Source organism: Daphnia carinata, chromosome 8 (genome assembly GCF_022539665.2).
Source record: "Daphnia carinata strain CSIRO-1 chromosome 8, CSIRO_AGI_Dcar_HiC_V3, whole genome shotgun sequence".
NCBI lineage: Eukaryota > Metazoa > Arthropoda > Branchiopoda > Diplostraca > Daphniidae > Daphnia > Daphnia carinata.
This window is the reverse complement of record NC_081338.1, coordinates 4,246,211-4,258,048: the sequence shown is the minus strand read 5'-3', so window position 1 is coordinate 4,258,048 and position 11,838 is coordinate 4,246,211. Positions and strand designations below refer to the sequence as shown.

Sequence of the window (11,838 nt, the reverse complement as noted above, 5' to 3'; positions counted from 1 at the left end):
GGACCAAAAGCTACGATTGCGACTGACAGGAAGCACCCTAGTATTCGGCAGGTCAATGCATTGTCTTTTATAAATTCAATTGAGCTCTTATTCGACCTGATTCGTCATCAGCTATTGTCCGATGAAACAAATAATTCTACGTTTTTATATACCAATTGTTTACCGGGTCTCTGTAAAAACGTTTGTTCTAGAAAAATAGACTTGTATCAAGCTTTGATAAGTATATTTGTGTAAAAGCTGATTGTTTTCATATCTTCTGTGTGCTAGAAACATCCTCGGATACCAACGTCGTCGTTTCCCGCCAACAGCGCTGCCGTAGTAACACGCCACCTAGCGGCCTTCCAAACGTCCACGTTTGGGCCGTCTGCTAGTGTAGAGGCTGGTTGTCTTCTGCGTCTCAAACTGTATGCGTGTATTTAAGATCACACGTGGATGTCATAACTTGGACAGAAACATCCGTTAACGTTACAACTCATAAAATCAAAGTGTAAGATACTTTTTGCAATTTTGTTTATTTAATTTGGTGGCAAATTCTATGACATAGATGTCATTTATGCATATTGTTGTTCTTGGTGGCTCTTTGCAGGTGTTTATGAATGTTGTTTATGAGTATGTTCATTTTCCTTCATGAACTAATGTTTTGTATTTTATAAAATTTTCAGGAAACTTTTTGACTGAAATTTCCATTGACATTTGACAATTTTTTTGTTCTTATTATCAATTTGTGATGGCAATGTTAGCTGAACCAAAACGAAAAAAAAAGTGGAGTTTGAATCCAAGAGGAAAACTATGGTGCAATGGTAAATTTTTTATTAAGTTTCTCTGTTTTGTGCTGACAAATGCTTATCCAATTACATTTAATTAAACTATAATTTATGGCAAGCAACAATTTTTATTTACTGATTATGTTTATTATTATGCTATAGATGATACTAAAATTGGCCAGAAGTTGTTGGAAAAGATGGGCTGGGCTAAAGGAAAAGGCTTGGGCCGTGAAGAACAAGGAGATTTGGAACCAATTAGACTGAAGTACAAAAATGATTCTGAGGGAGTTGGTTTTGAAGTAAAGAATGACCAATGGATTGCCCACCGTGAAGAGTTCAACAGCATTCTTGAGGCCCTAAATGGCAAAAATAATGTACTTGATGAAACAGACACTACCTCAACACAGAGCTTGGAAAGCCGCTCGAAGAATTCCAAGGCACGTGTGCACTATCACAAGTTTACGCGAGGAAAAGATTTGAGTCGCTATAGTGCTGAAGACATGGCGTGCATTCTTGGGAAACGAGCGAACTGTAACGCTGAAGCGCAAGAAGAAAAAGATATCAAGATAAAGGAGGAACCAGCAAAAGAGAGCACGATCGGTAGTGTTGAACACATGCACGGTGTCACAACAATACAAAGAGGGAGTATCCAAGAGTATTTTGAATCAAAAATGGCGGCTGTAAAAGAGAAGCAGCGTAAATTGGTCGATTGCAAACAGGTCGATTCTGGTCACGAAGGATCAAGCAACAGTGACGAGGGAGGCAAAGAGGAAAAGCGTGTCCGAATCAACGAAGACCTTAATGTCGTCAAGGAGTTTCGTTCAAAGGAAAAAATTTTGAAAACCGAAAAAATGAACCCGAAAGATGATGCTGTCATGAATGAAACCAGTGAAGACGTTAGTCCGAAAAAAAAGAAAAAAGGGTTTAAAACGAAGGTTGAGGCAGAATCTGCAGATTTACCATCCAAACCATTACCAGTTACTGAAGAAATGGTTGATAATTTTGAGGTTAAAAAAAAGAAGAAAAAGAAATTTGAAAAAGAAATTCCTGAGCCGGTGGTTGACATAGAGCCAGCCAAATCGAAAAAGTTGAAGAAGTCGAAAATTGAAGAAATTACCGCCCCTACGGTAGAAATCATTGTAAATAGCGAAGGAGACCAGACACAAGACGAACCAAAAAAGAAAAAGAAAAAAGCTAAAAAGCAGGAAGAAGAAGCGGTTGAATGTGAGCAAAGAATTCACAAAGTTGAGGAAGAACAGACGCAAGAAGAACCAAAGAAGAAAAAGAAAAAAAGTAAGAAGCAGGAAGAAGCAATGGAGACAAGCAATTTTGAAGAAATCGAACCCGTTCAGAAAAAATCCAAAAAGAATAAAACGGTGGAGGAATCTGTTGAACAAGTGCAAAACGAAGAGGATGTTCAGCCCCCCATAAAAAAGAAGAAGAAAAACAAGAAAGATGAACAAGAAGCTATCGAGAAATACACCAAGTTGGATGACTCTTCTGTGGAATCTGTGCAAGCAGTGCAAATTACTGCTGGCGAAAATAAGCAGAATGGCCTAGAGCAAGATGTGGAACAAGAGCCCAAAAAGAAGAAGAAGAAAAAGAGCAAACAAACGGAAGAAGAAGCTCTCGAAACATTTCACAAGACAGAAAATTCTTTAGAAACAACTGAAACAAAACGTAACAAAAAAGACAAAACCAAACCAAGTGACGAAATCGAAGTTGAATCAATGAAAAAGAACAAGGGAACTACAATTGAAGCTCCTAAAGTACAAGACAAGACTAATGAAGATGCACAGATTAACCCGGCCAAGGGGAAGAGCGCCAAAAAAAGGAAAGCATGTGAGATGACTGACGAAACAGTGGTCAATGGTAATGAAGACGTTGGTTGCTTGCGGTTAGCTGACGGGGAACTGCACGAAAGAATAAATATTGACCAAAAAGTGTGTTCTGCAGATCAGTTGGCTGGTCAAACGGAAGTAAAGCCTGATGACTGTGGCAAGGAAATTGACCGAACTCAAACGAAGCATATCTCGGCAATTATAATAGAAGCAGGAGCTGCATGTGACAGACGTAAACTCGAATCTATCCAACTCAATGACGGCTCAAGGCTTAGTCAAAAGCTTAACAGAAGGTTAATGAGAGCCAAATTCGACAAGTTTGTAGGTATGATGGTTTCGAAATGTTTACATTGTTTCATATGACTCATTGTTTTCTCGTTTTTTTTTTCCTGGATGTAGGGTCCAACATACTCACCATCACCGGATACGGAAGTGATGGTAATAGCCTAATGTAGCTCTTTGAATTGTATTAGGATATCTACGAATGAAATTGCTTTTTCAATTTTCGGTTGCCATCACTGCTGACATCAGAATAACAGGACGAAATCGGATTATATGGTCTTTTTTTTCTTTTGTTATCGATGTAAGTTCGTGGACGCTTAAATTGTGTTATGGGAAAAGAAGGCAGAAAAGCCAAGAGAAAGTACGAAATGGCTATGGCCCTCTGTGTGTTGTCTAGGCTGGTGGATCTCTTAACGAGTTGTGATCATGTCCTGAGCCCCTTCACACTGTATCACTTTCACTTCGGCTTTTTCTTTTCGCAACGCAAGACTAGCTTCCGCTCAAAGAAAAGGAAGTGAAAAGGAAAAAGAAGGAAGGGTGACCGTGATTTAATTTGAACGAAGCCATTTCGTTGCCCAAGGTTCTTGCTTCAGGTTATTCATGGAAAAGATGTTGCAGTCCTATCTGGCCGGACCTATTTTTCTCGTATTTCAGATAGACAATTAGTCCATCAGACTTGTTAGCAGTGATATTGAAAAAATTAAAGTCTTAGTTTCAAAAGCTCTTCACCATTGATTTCGTTCGATAGGCACTAGATGGCATTTGGTGAGCATATTACAAAAATGTAAATTATCTGGCGCGTGAACTACTGGAAAAATTGAATCGTAAATCTGTTTTACACCTTTTTTCTTTAATTATTGGGCAGATAATAATTTAACGTTAAGTTTGGTTGAATCCATAATTTGAAAGTCAAACGATTACAATAAATTTCTATAATGTGACACCAGATGGCTATTTCCAGCATGGTTTTCACATGTAACTTATTTGGCGCCAAAACTAGTGGAAATTTTGGGTTCATCAGTTCGGTTTCGTCATTTTTCTTTAGTGAGTGACCAGGTGAAGAGTGAACATTAATTTTGCTTTAACAATTATGTTTAAAATTGTGAAATTTAGCCATTTTCTGTGCACATAATAGTATCTGTGAAATGATTATGATGCTTAAGCCACTTTTGACATGGCTGGTGTGTGGACTAGCACCAAATATCACATTTTCACAAAGATATGATCATTAACGTAATCTCATATTCTCCAAGTGAAGTGTTTCCATTAGTGCCAAAAACAGGAAAGGCTTGATTCGAAAACATAGATTTCAGCATGCTGTAAAAGACCATGTGTGGTACGAAACAAAAAGTGCCACACTTTTTGCAATTACAGCCTTCTTGAAGCACATGGTTAGCAGGTGTTTCAACCCACACAGCCTTGCTGTCTTGACTGTGGCGTGCTGCATGTCCAAAGTTAATGGAAGGCCAAGAGGAAGTGCTTCAATAGAAAGACCATTGTTTCGTGCTCCAGTTTACTTTTCCTGAGCTGCCACACATGAAGATGCCAGCGAAGCCATCCAAGAAACACACATTTTAAGGTAAGGGGCATCTACACTTTCATTTCTTTGGAGTATATTTCTCTCCATATCTTTGAATGTTTTCTGTTCTGTGTGTGGCCGGATCTCTCGTCGTAATCAAATGAGGGCTGTTAAGTTGGGACGAGGAAAATTGGAGACGAGAGGCTGAGAGAAAGGCGGGAAAAAGGAAAGAAGTAGAAGAAGAAAAAAAGGGATGGAAAATGTAGTCTGTTACAGAGGGTCGGCGTCTGATCCAATTAGGGGGTTCGGGACCGGCACAAAAGATATATGGCTATCAGAAAAGAGAGAACTAGTGAGAAAGACATATATCCTTTTGCCCGATGCTATTCAGCCTCAGTTGGCATCGACAAAAAAAAAAAAAAAGAGAGAGAGAAAGGAGAACAAGACAGGCGCTCGCGTCCACGTCAGAAAGACAGCCCTGCTGCGTTTTTTTTTCTCCCGATGAACGTGACTAGTATTTTTCTATTCTCTTTTAATACACGCAGATATAGAGCAGTAGCACGCTATTTGTGCTGCCCTATCTCGTGTATAATTTTGCCCGTGAGATGTAAAAAAAAAGGGGGAGGGATATCTTCAAAGAAAATGTTGCAAAGTATAAGAAGAAAGAAATTAATAAGAGATGCAGTGAGATTTTATTTTATTTTTTGGGGTTGGTTGGGGGATGGGTTGCATTTTCGTTTCATCAGCTGGCGCCAACTAGCGTCTAGTTTCAAGCACACACCACCCCAATATTCGTTACATGTATATAGTACTCTGGGCGTAGTACGAACTATATATAGGAATCAATCCGCTAATCAGGCGCGGGGCCCCTCTCTCAATGAGCACCTATCGCTGATTGCCCAGTCGGCGGGGTCCAATTAGTCGGAGGCCAAGTGTTATTTCCCTCCCTTTTTCTTCTTCCATGCCACTAAAAAAAAAAAAAGAAGAAAACCTTCATTCTCCCACAGAACGCTCTATTCTTGGCGATCTTCTTCTCTTTTCTTGGAAACATATACATTTAAAGGATTGGCGCTTGTTATATAAGACTGAGAGAAAAAGGCTTGCAAGTAGAGAACGAAATAGAACAAAGAGAACCTTAGGGCAAATGCAGCATCATCCACGACGATTGTTGCTGCAGTAGAATCTCGTCTTTTTTTTTTCTTGTTGTCATCAAGAGTTAACAAGTCGTCGCCAGAGGCCTTCAACGACGACACATAAAGAAAGACGAGAGGCCATTTTTAGTTTGAGCTAACAAGTTACGATGTTCTTGTCCGTTTCTCGTTTTTTTTTCCGCCCAACTAATTGTATGATATGAGTAGCATCAGTGGTAAATAGTCTAACTTGTCCTTTACACTGTTGTAGAGATAAAAGATTAAAAGATAACAGCAGAACTATTGCAGTTTTGTTTTCCCTGCTGAGGCTCTCCCCCCCCCCCCCCCCAAAAAAAAAAAAAGTCTTAAGAAAGAGAGGGTTGGTAGCATTACAAGATAATTCAATTGGTATCACGTCACATGCCTTGGTTTACGGTTGCAGACGGAAAATGTTATAACTTGGGTTGAGTTCGCCCTCTATGTTTGGGCGTCTGCTGTGATTGCATCAAAGAATCCAGGCCGTTCGCAAGTACTACAGAACAGATAGAAGTAGATACATGCATATAATAGAGTTAGACAGTGCGGCCGTAGATCTCTTGCAATTCTCCTTCGAACTGATTAACTTACCATTTTTTTTTTTATTTCAAGACTCTCATTGGTTGATTGAGCAAGTTGGAAAGAAACCCCACGGACACATGTACTACTCTTTTTTTTTTTTTCTGGAATAACTAAAAGAAAAGAAGGGCAAGATCAAAAGCAGGAAAGAAAACGAATGGATGGTCGTTTTTTTTTTCTTTTATAGTTTCTTAGGGTCTGAAAGAATAAAAGGGCGAAATCATTGGGTTTATACGGTGCGCATAGCGTAGAACCGAAGAGAGATGAATGATATAGAACTCTGTTCGGATGAAAACTCTTGATGGAACGGCCATGAGCTTTCGATGGCAGATCAATCACATCCGCGCGCGCGCGCGCGTCCCGCGGCCGTTCTATTTATAGTCTTATAACGTGTAAAGGCTACAGTTATAATACTAAGGCTCTATTATATCAAAAACAATCCATTGAATCCAATGGCCCTTTTCATTCATCATCGTTCAATTCGCACACCTCGCATTCCCTTTTGTTTTTTGTTTCTGTTTCGATGGGTCACTCTTTTTGTTCCGAAAAGATTACTATTACAAATTTCGGTGTAGTAAAAATAAAAGTTGGCCCCAAATGTTTGTTCCAACTGGACAATAAGATCGGCAAAAGTATCAAGACAATTGGATTCTGGACTTTGAGAACGTTCCTTTTTTTTTTCGGGGGGGGGGGGGGCCGTTACTTGGAGGTGGGTAGTATAACTTGAAGGAGGAGAGCAATAGCCCTGACTGATTAGAGGCCAACTAACGTCGTCTTTTATATATATAGAATGCCGCAAGAAACAGGACGAGATAAACGGTTTATGACTAAAAAAAAAGAAAAAAAGAAAGAAGCAGAAGGTTTCGAGTCCCTCTAATTGATTATCAAGTCTCGCTTGAACTATGGGGGGAATAAAAGGGCTGGCCACTTAATACGAAAGAGACGGGTAGTAGTAGTAGTAGTAGTAGTAGTAAGGGCAACTGAGCAAATGGTTTCGTCGACTGTTAACTTTGATGATGCGTCATCCAGATAGAAACTGTGTGTCAGAGGTAGTCTAGTCGTGTTCCGCCAAGCGGAAGTTAGCCCACACAGCACATCCTACAGTCCAAAGTCCGCCCTCTCTCTCTGCTTTTGCCCATCTCGCAATTCCCGTGTTCATCCTCTTTATAGAGTCGATTTTCCTTTTTTTTTTTTTTTTTTAGATTATAATAAATATAGTGTAGATGCCTGCCTCTTTTTAAATTCTTTGAAAATCACACGTTGACGATTCGACTTGAAATGGCCAAAGAACTGATGACGTTTTCAAACAAAAACAGGTCAGCATTTTGTTTCAATTGGTTTTGCTCTTGTCAATCTTCTTTATGTTATCAAATTAACGGCGAATGGTTTGAAATGGACAACTATTTCTTCTTTGTTTTCATTCTTGTTGACATGGTCTAAAAAAAAATAAAACTGCTGGTCAGATCCGCTTTCTGTTACGTCCAGTTTGCCAAACAAAGAGTCAACACTTTTTGGACTGACCTGTCTAAAAAAAAAAAAATTTAATGTGGGTGTCTTTATTGATTGTTGTCTATAGAAAATAATCAAATATGTCGGTCAGGAAAAAAAAAGGGGGGGGGAAATAAATTGCGCCGACCTAGGGAAGAATTCAAGTGTGTTACACAGTGAACATGCTCACACACACACACAGAAATAAAAACAAAAAAGGGCTGACCTGTTTCCAATCAATATCCGCCCGGAAGGATACGGACACACACACGAATCAGCAGCTCCCTTTTTTTTTTTTTTTTTTTTCCTTATTTCGGATGGGGTGCTGGCCATTATTCGCTGACTTTTCGTTTCTTTTTTTCATTTCATTATTTTATTTTTTAAAAGGGAATGTGAGAATAAGAAGGATCGATCACGTCACGTGACTGTAGACTACACCGGAAACTTATGAGACTGGCCATTTTCAATCGAGTTGTCATAAAAGAGAAAGAAAAGTTGAAAAAAAAAAAACGGCATAAGGATCTGGTCAAAATTCTCGGGGTGGTGAAGAGTTGCCGGGCAAGAACGGAGGAAGGGATGGGGACACACACACACACACACACAACAAAGACACAAGTTGATGGCTATTTGAAATGACGTGCGCGGCCGGCTTCATTTTTACGACGACATTTGCCAGTGCAATGCGCCCCTGGCCAAAAAAAAAAAAAAAAAAAAAAGAGACACTTTGGTTGGCCCAATCAAAGCGGAGCTCGGCCATCCTTGGTGCTCATAAGAGAGACGGACGGCCATCAAAGAAAAAGGGTGGCCGCGCGCGCGGTAAAGTCAAATGGCGAACCAAGTGGATGGATAGGAAATTCTTTCCTTCGCTCTCTGTGTGTTGGAATAGAAAGTGACGTCCCCGATATCCTATCTATCTCTTTATGTTCTTGTATTTAAGAAAGAAAAAAAAAGGAGAGCGGGATAGTTTCTTAGCAGCCACTATCAATGATGTAGCAAAGTGATGGTGTCTTTGATTTGGCGCTGCTCTCAAAAGATTGGCTTCTTTTTTCTTTTTTTCTAGACGAATAGGGAAAGAAAAAAAAAAGGAAGATCTCTATAGCGGTTGGGCTAATCAAGGGTAGCTGAAGACTGTAAGTGTGTCGAGAGGAGCCCCACACTGAGTTAACTCTACATGTATATAGTACATGGAGGCCACCTTGCCCCGAAAGATTGTGACTGATGCTATCCAACCAAAGTTTCTTGTCCTTTTTTTTTTTTTTTTTCTAGTTTCTCTATACTCTGTTGGATCTTTGATGAGAAAAGAGAGAGAGCAGTCGATACACGACGGGCATTCACGGGATCTGGGGGTAGTTATGGAAACGAGAGGTTCGCTTGCGAGGCTTATATAGGGCGATAAACAACTTACTTTTTTTTCTTCTTCTTCTTGTCAAGACTTGTGAAAGAGAGGCCTGTCCCTTAAGATGAAACGACGGCTGCTGGCCCGTGTCCCAGAAAACGAAATGTAAAAAGCTGGAAGGGAAATCGCCTTGCGTTTTTATTTTTTTTTTTTTTTGAATTGATTGCGAAATGTCTCTGTGTGTTGTTATTTCCAAAAGCTTTGCCACACTTTTCAATGTCTAATGATCTTTGATTTTCATTTTCGTCTTTTTAATTTGAATTTGATATTTTTGTTATTCCAGGGAGACGACACGTGAAAAAGAAATTGGGCAACTGGAGCCAAACAATTTTTTTTTTTGGCCATGCGACACATTTTCAAAAAGAAGGGAGAAAAGAAGAAACAAAAATGTTTTGACGTCCGTTGCGCCAGAAGATGCAACTTTCTGGTTCAGCGAAGATGCGCGCCGTCCTTTTCTGAAAAGAGATCAGAAAGCATCGCTGTAGCCGGACAAGATATCCAACTAGAAACCCCACAACAACAACAAACAACAAAAAATAAGGTAAGAAGCGTAAAAGATAACGTGTCATGTACAACGAGATGTATATATATATATATATATAAAACAACTGTGATAAGAAATGAAGTTAATAGTTGTGGGAAAGGTCGTAGAGGATCTTTTGCTGGATGTGCTATGACGTCAATCGTTGTAAAATGGAGTTTTTTTCTTGGGGGGGGGGGTTGAGAAGAAAACAAAAGAAGCCGCTGTGTGTTTTTGTTCACGTAAATGTAAAAAAATTGTGGACACGCATTTCACCATCACAAAATTTCTGGTCGAGGAACTTCGTTTTCTTTCTTTCTTTTTTTTTTCGGAGTGCACTTTTTGATGAATGATGACGAATCGGCGAGAGACTGTGAAAGAGGGTGTGTGACGTCATCTTTTTTTTTTTTTTGGCTGAGATTCAAACAAACAGATGAGCAATGGCCCATTTTTTTTTTCTTTTTCCCTCTCTTCAGAAAAAAAAAAAAAAGCTCCTCCCCGGAAGTTGGATTTGATTCATGCCCCGTTTCATATCTGGCGGATAGTAGCTTTATATCTTACCGATGAATCATTATTGAAACTTTTTTTTTTTTTTTAATATCTTTTACCCCCTCACCCATCAATTTTTTTTTTTTCCCGTTTTGTTTTGATTATTTCTCGTCAGACTGTGAGGCAGGTGGGACGTCATTTATGATTAACTATTCCCCCCCACTCACTTCCCGGAACGATGACTAATTTCCTCTTGCTACTCTTCACCGCTAGATGGCAACCGCTTTGAAAAAAATAACGGCTGTCCATATCTCGCCTTATCGAAAGTTAATTGATAAATATGAAAGAAGAGAATTTCTTTTTCAAACGACGTCGTCTGAGCGAAACCATCCAAGTGATGTATTATTCGAGGGATGATAAATTAAACGTTTTAAAAGGAAACAAAAAATGATAAATAAATAAAAAAAAAACAAAAAACAAAAAAATGGAACTTGAAACGAGTCAATCGGGGTAGCGCGTCAAATAGCTCAAATAATGATTTGAATTTTTGCGAAAACATTTCTTTTTATTTGTATGTTGTTTGGCTCTACTTGTTTTTATTTTTTTGTTGAGCTCTTTGAGCTATTTCCTTCTTTTGCTTTTGTCGCGAGTTGATCACACGGACTGGTTAGGAGGTTGTGCACGGATCGTTATCCCGATCCAGCCGACCGTTAACCACCCCGCCTTTCGTTTTTTTGATACGACTCTCTCTCTCTCTCTCTATGTCTTTTCTCTAACCAATTACCAATCGTTGCTATAGTTGCTTCTCGGAGACATTCAATGACATCTATTTGATTTTATTTTTTTTCTTTTTCTTTTTCTTTCCCTTTTTTTTTTTTATTTTACTTGTTTAAATAACACAGAAAAATGCGTTGCTTGTTATTGTTGTCCATATCGACCGCCATCTTGTGTTGAAAAAGCGAAATTTTTTTTTTTTTTTTCCCCCTTTTATCAAAAGGGTCAATTTCTAATTGGCTATCAGGAGAATAAGAACATCTTGAAAAAAAAAGAAAAAAAGAAATTGCCTTCAAAAAAGGAAAGAAAATCAGGAGAGATACGAAAACATTTTTCGTGTGTGTGCGTCATGCTGGCAAGGCTCTTTTGCCACTTTACTGGCTCCCTTACTGTCCCAACTGGCCGCCCCCCTTTGCTGCGCATGCCTTTAAACTTACACACACACACACACACACACATACACAGACGCAGAGTAAATGCCAACCCCATCCAACGTCTCCTCCTCCTCTTCTATTTTACCTCTTTCTTTTTCTTCGTCTTCTTCTTCTTCTTTTCGGGGAGGGGGTTGTGTGTTGTCTTCTTCTAGCCAGGGTTTGACTGCTTCACTATGCGCCTGTCTTCAGTGTGCCAGAGGGAATCAGTTGGACAAGTCGGCTCCGGCCCAGCACAAGCCTTAGCCCCAGCACCGACCAGCGCCGTTAGATTTTTTTTTTTTTTTTTTTTTTTTTTTTTGTTGTTGGAAATAAGATAACTTTCCCTTTCAAAACACCAATTCGAAAAGTGCAGTGGGCGGCCTTGACTTCACGGTGCTGGGCATCTTTTATTTTTTTTCGGGGGGGGGCACAACAAAAAAAAAAAAAAAAAAAAGGAGAGCGTTCATTTTTTTTGTTTCTTTGCCTCGTCCGGGAATTTCAAAATTATTTTTTTTTTTTTGGTGGGGTCCCGATGATTTTGTGTTTGACGAGTGCGTGAGTTTTCGTGAAAAAAAAGGAGGGGAATTCAAAAGGAAAAAAAAAAAAA

General features: G+C 39.3%; 1 protein-coding gene across 2 annotated transcripts; it reads left to right on the top strand.

The window, feature by feature from the left end:
• Nucleotides 1-347: 347 nt before the first annotated feature.
• LOC130703584 (G patch domain-containing protein 4-like) lies at nucleotides 348-3,161 on the top strand. 2 transcript variants are annotated; one of them, XM_059496435.1, is made up of 5 exons: nucleotides 348-487; nucleotides 663-800; nucleotides 927-2,636; nucleotides 2,721-2,930; nucleotides 3,005-3,161. In XM_059496435.1, the coding sequence occupies exons 2-5, from the start codon at nucleotides 728-730 to the stop codon at nucleotides 3,058-3,060; spliced, it is 2,049 nt and encodes a 682-aa protein (XP_059352418.1). In that variant the 5' UTR covers nucleotides 348-487; nucleotides 663-727; the 3' UTR covers nucleotides 3,061-3,161. The 2 variants fall into 2 exon arrangements, with proteins under 2 accessions (XP_059352418.1, XP_057380993.1); XM_057525010.2 differs by having other exon boundaries at nucleotides 927-2,930.
• The last annotated feature ends 8,677 nt before the right edge of the window (nucleotides 3,162-11,838 follow it).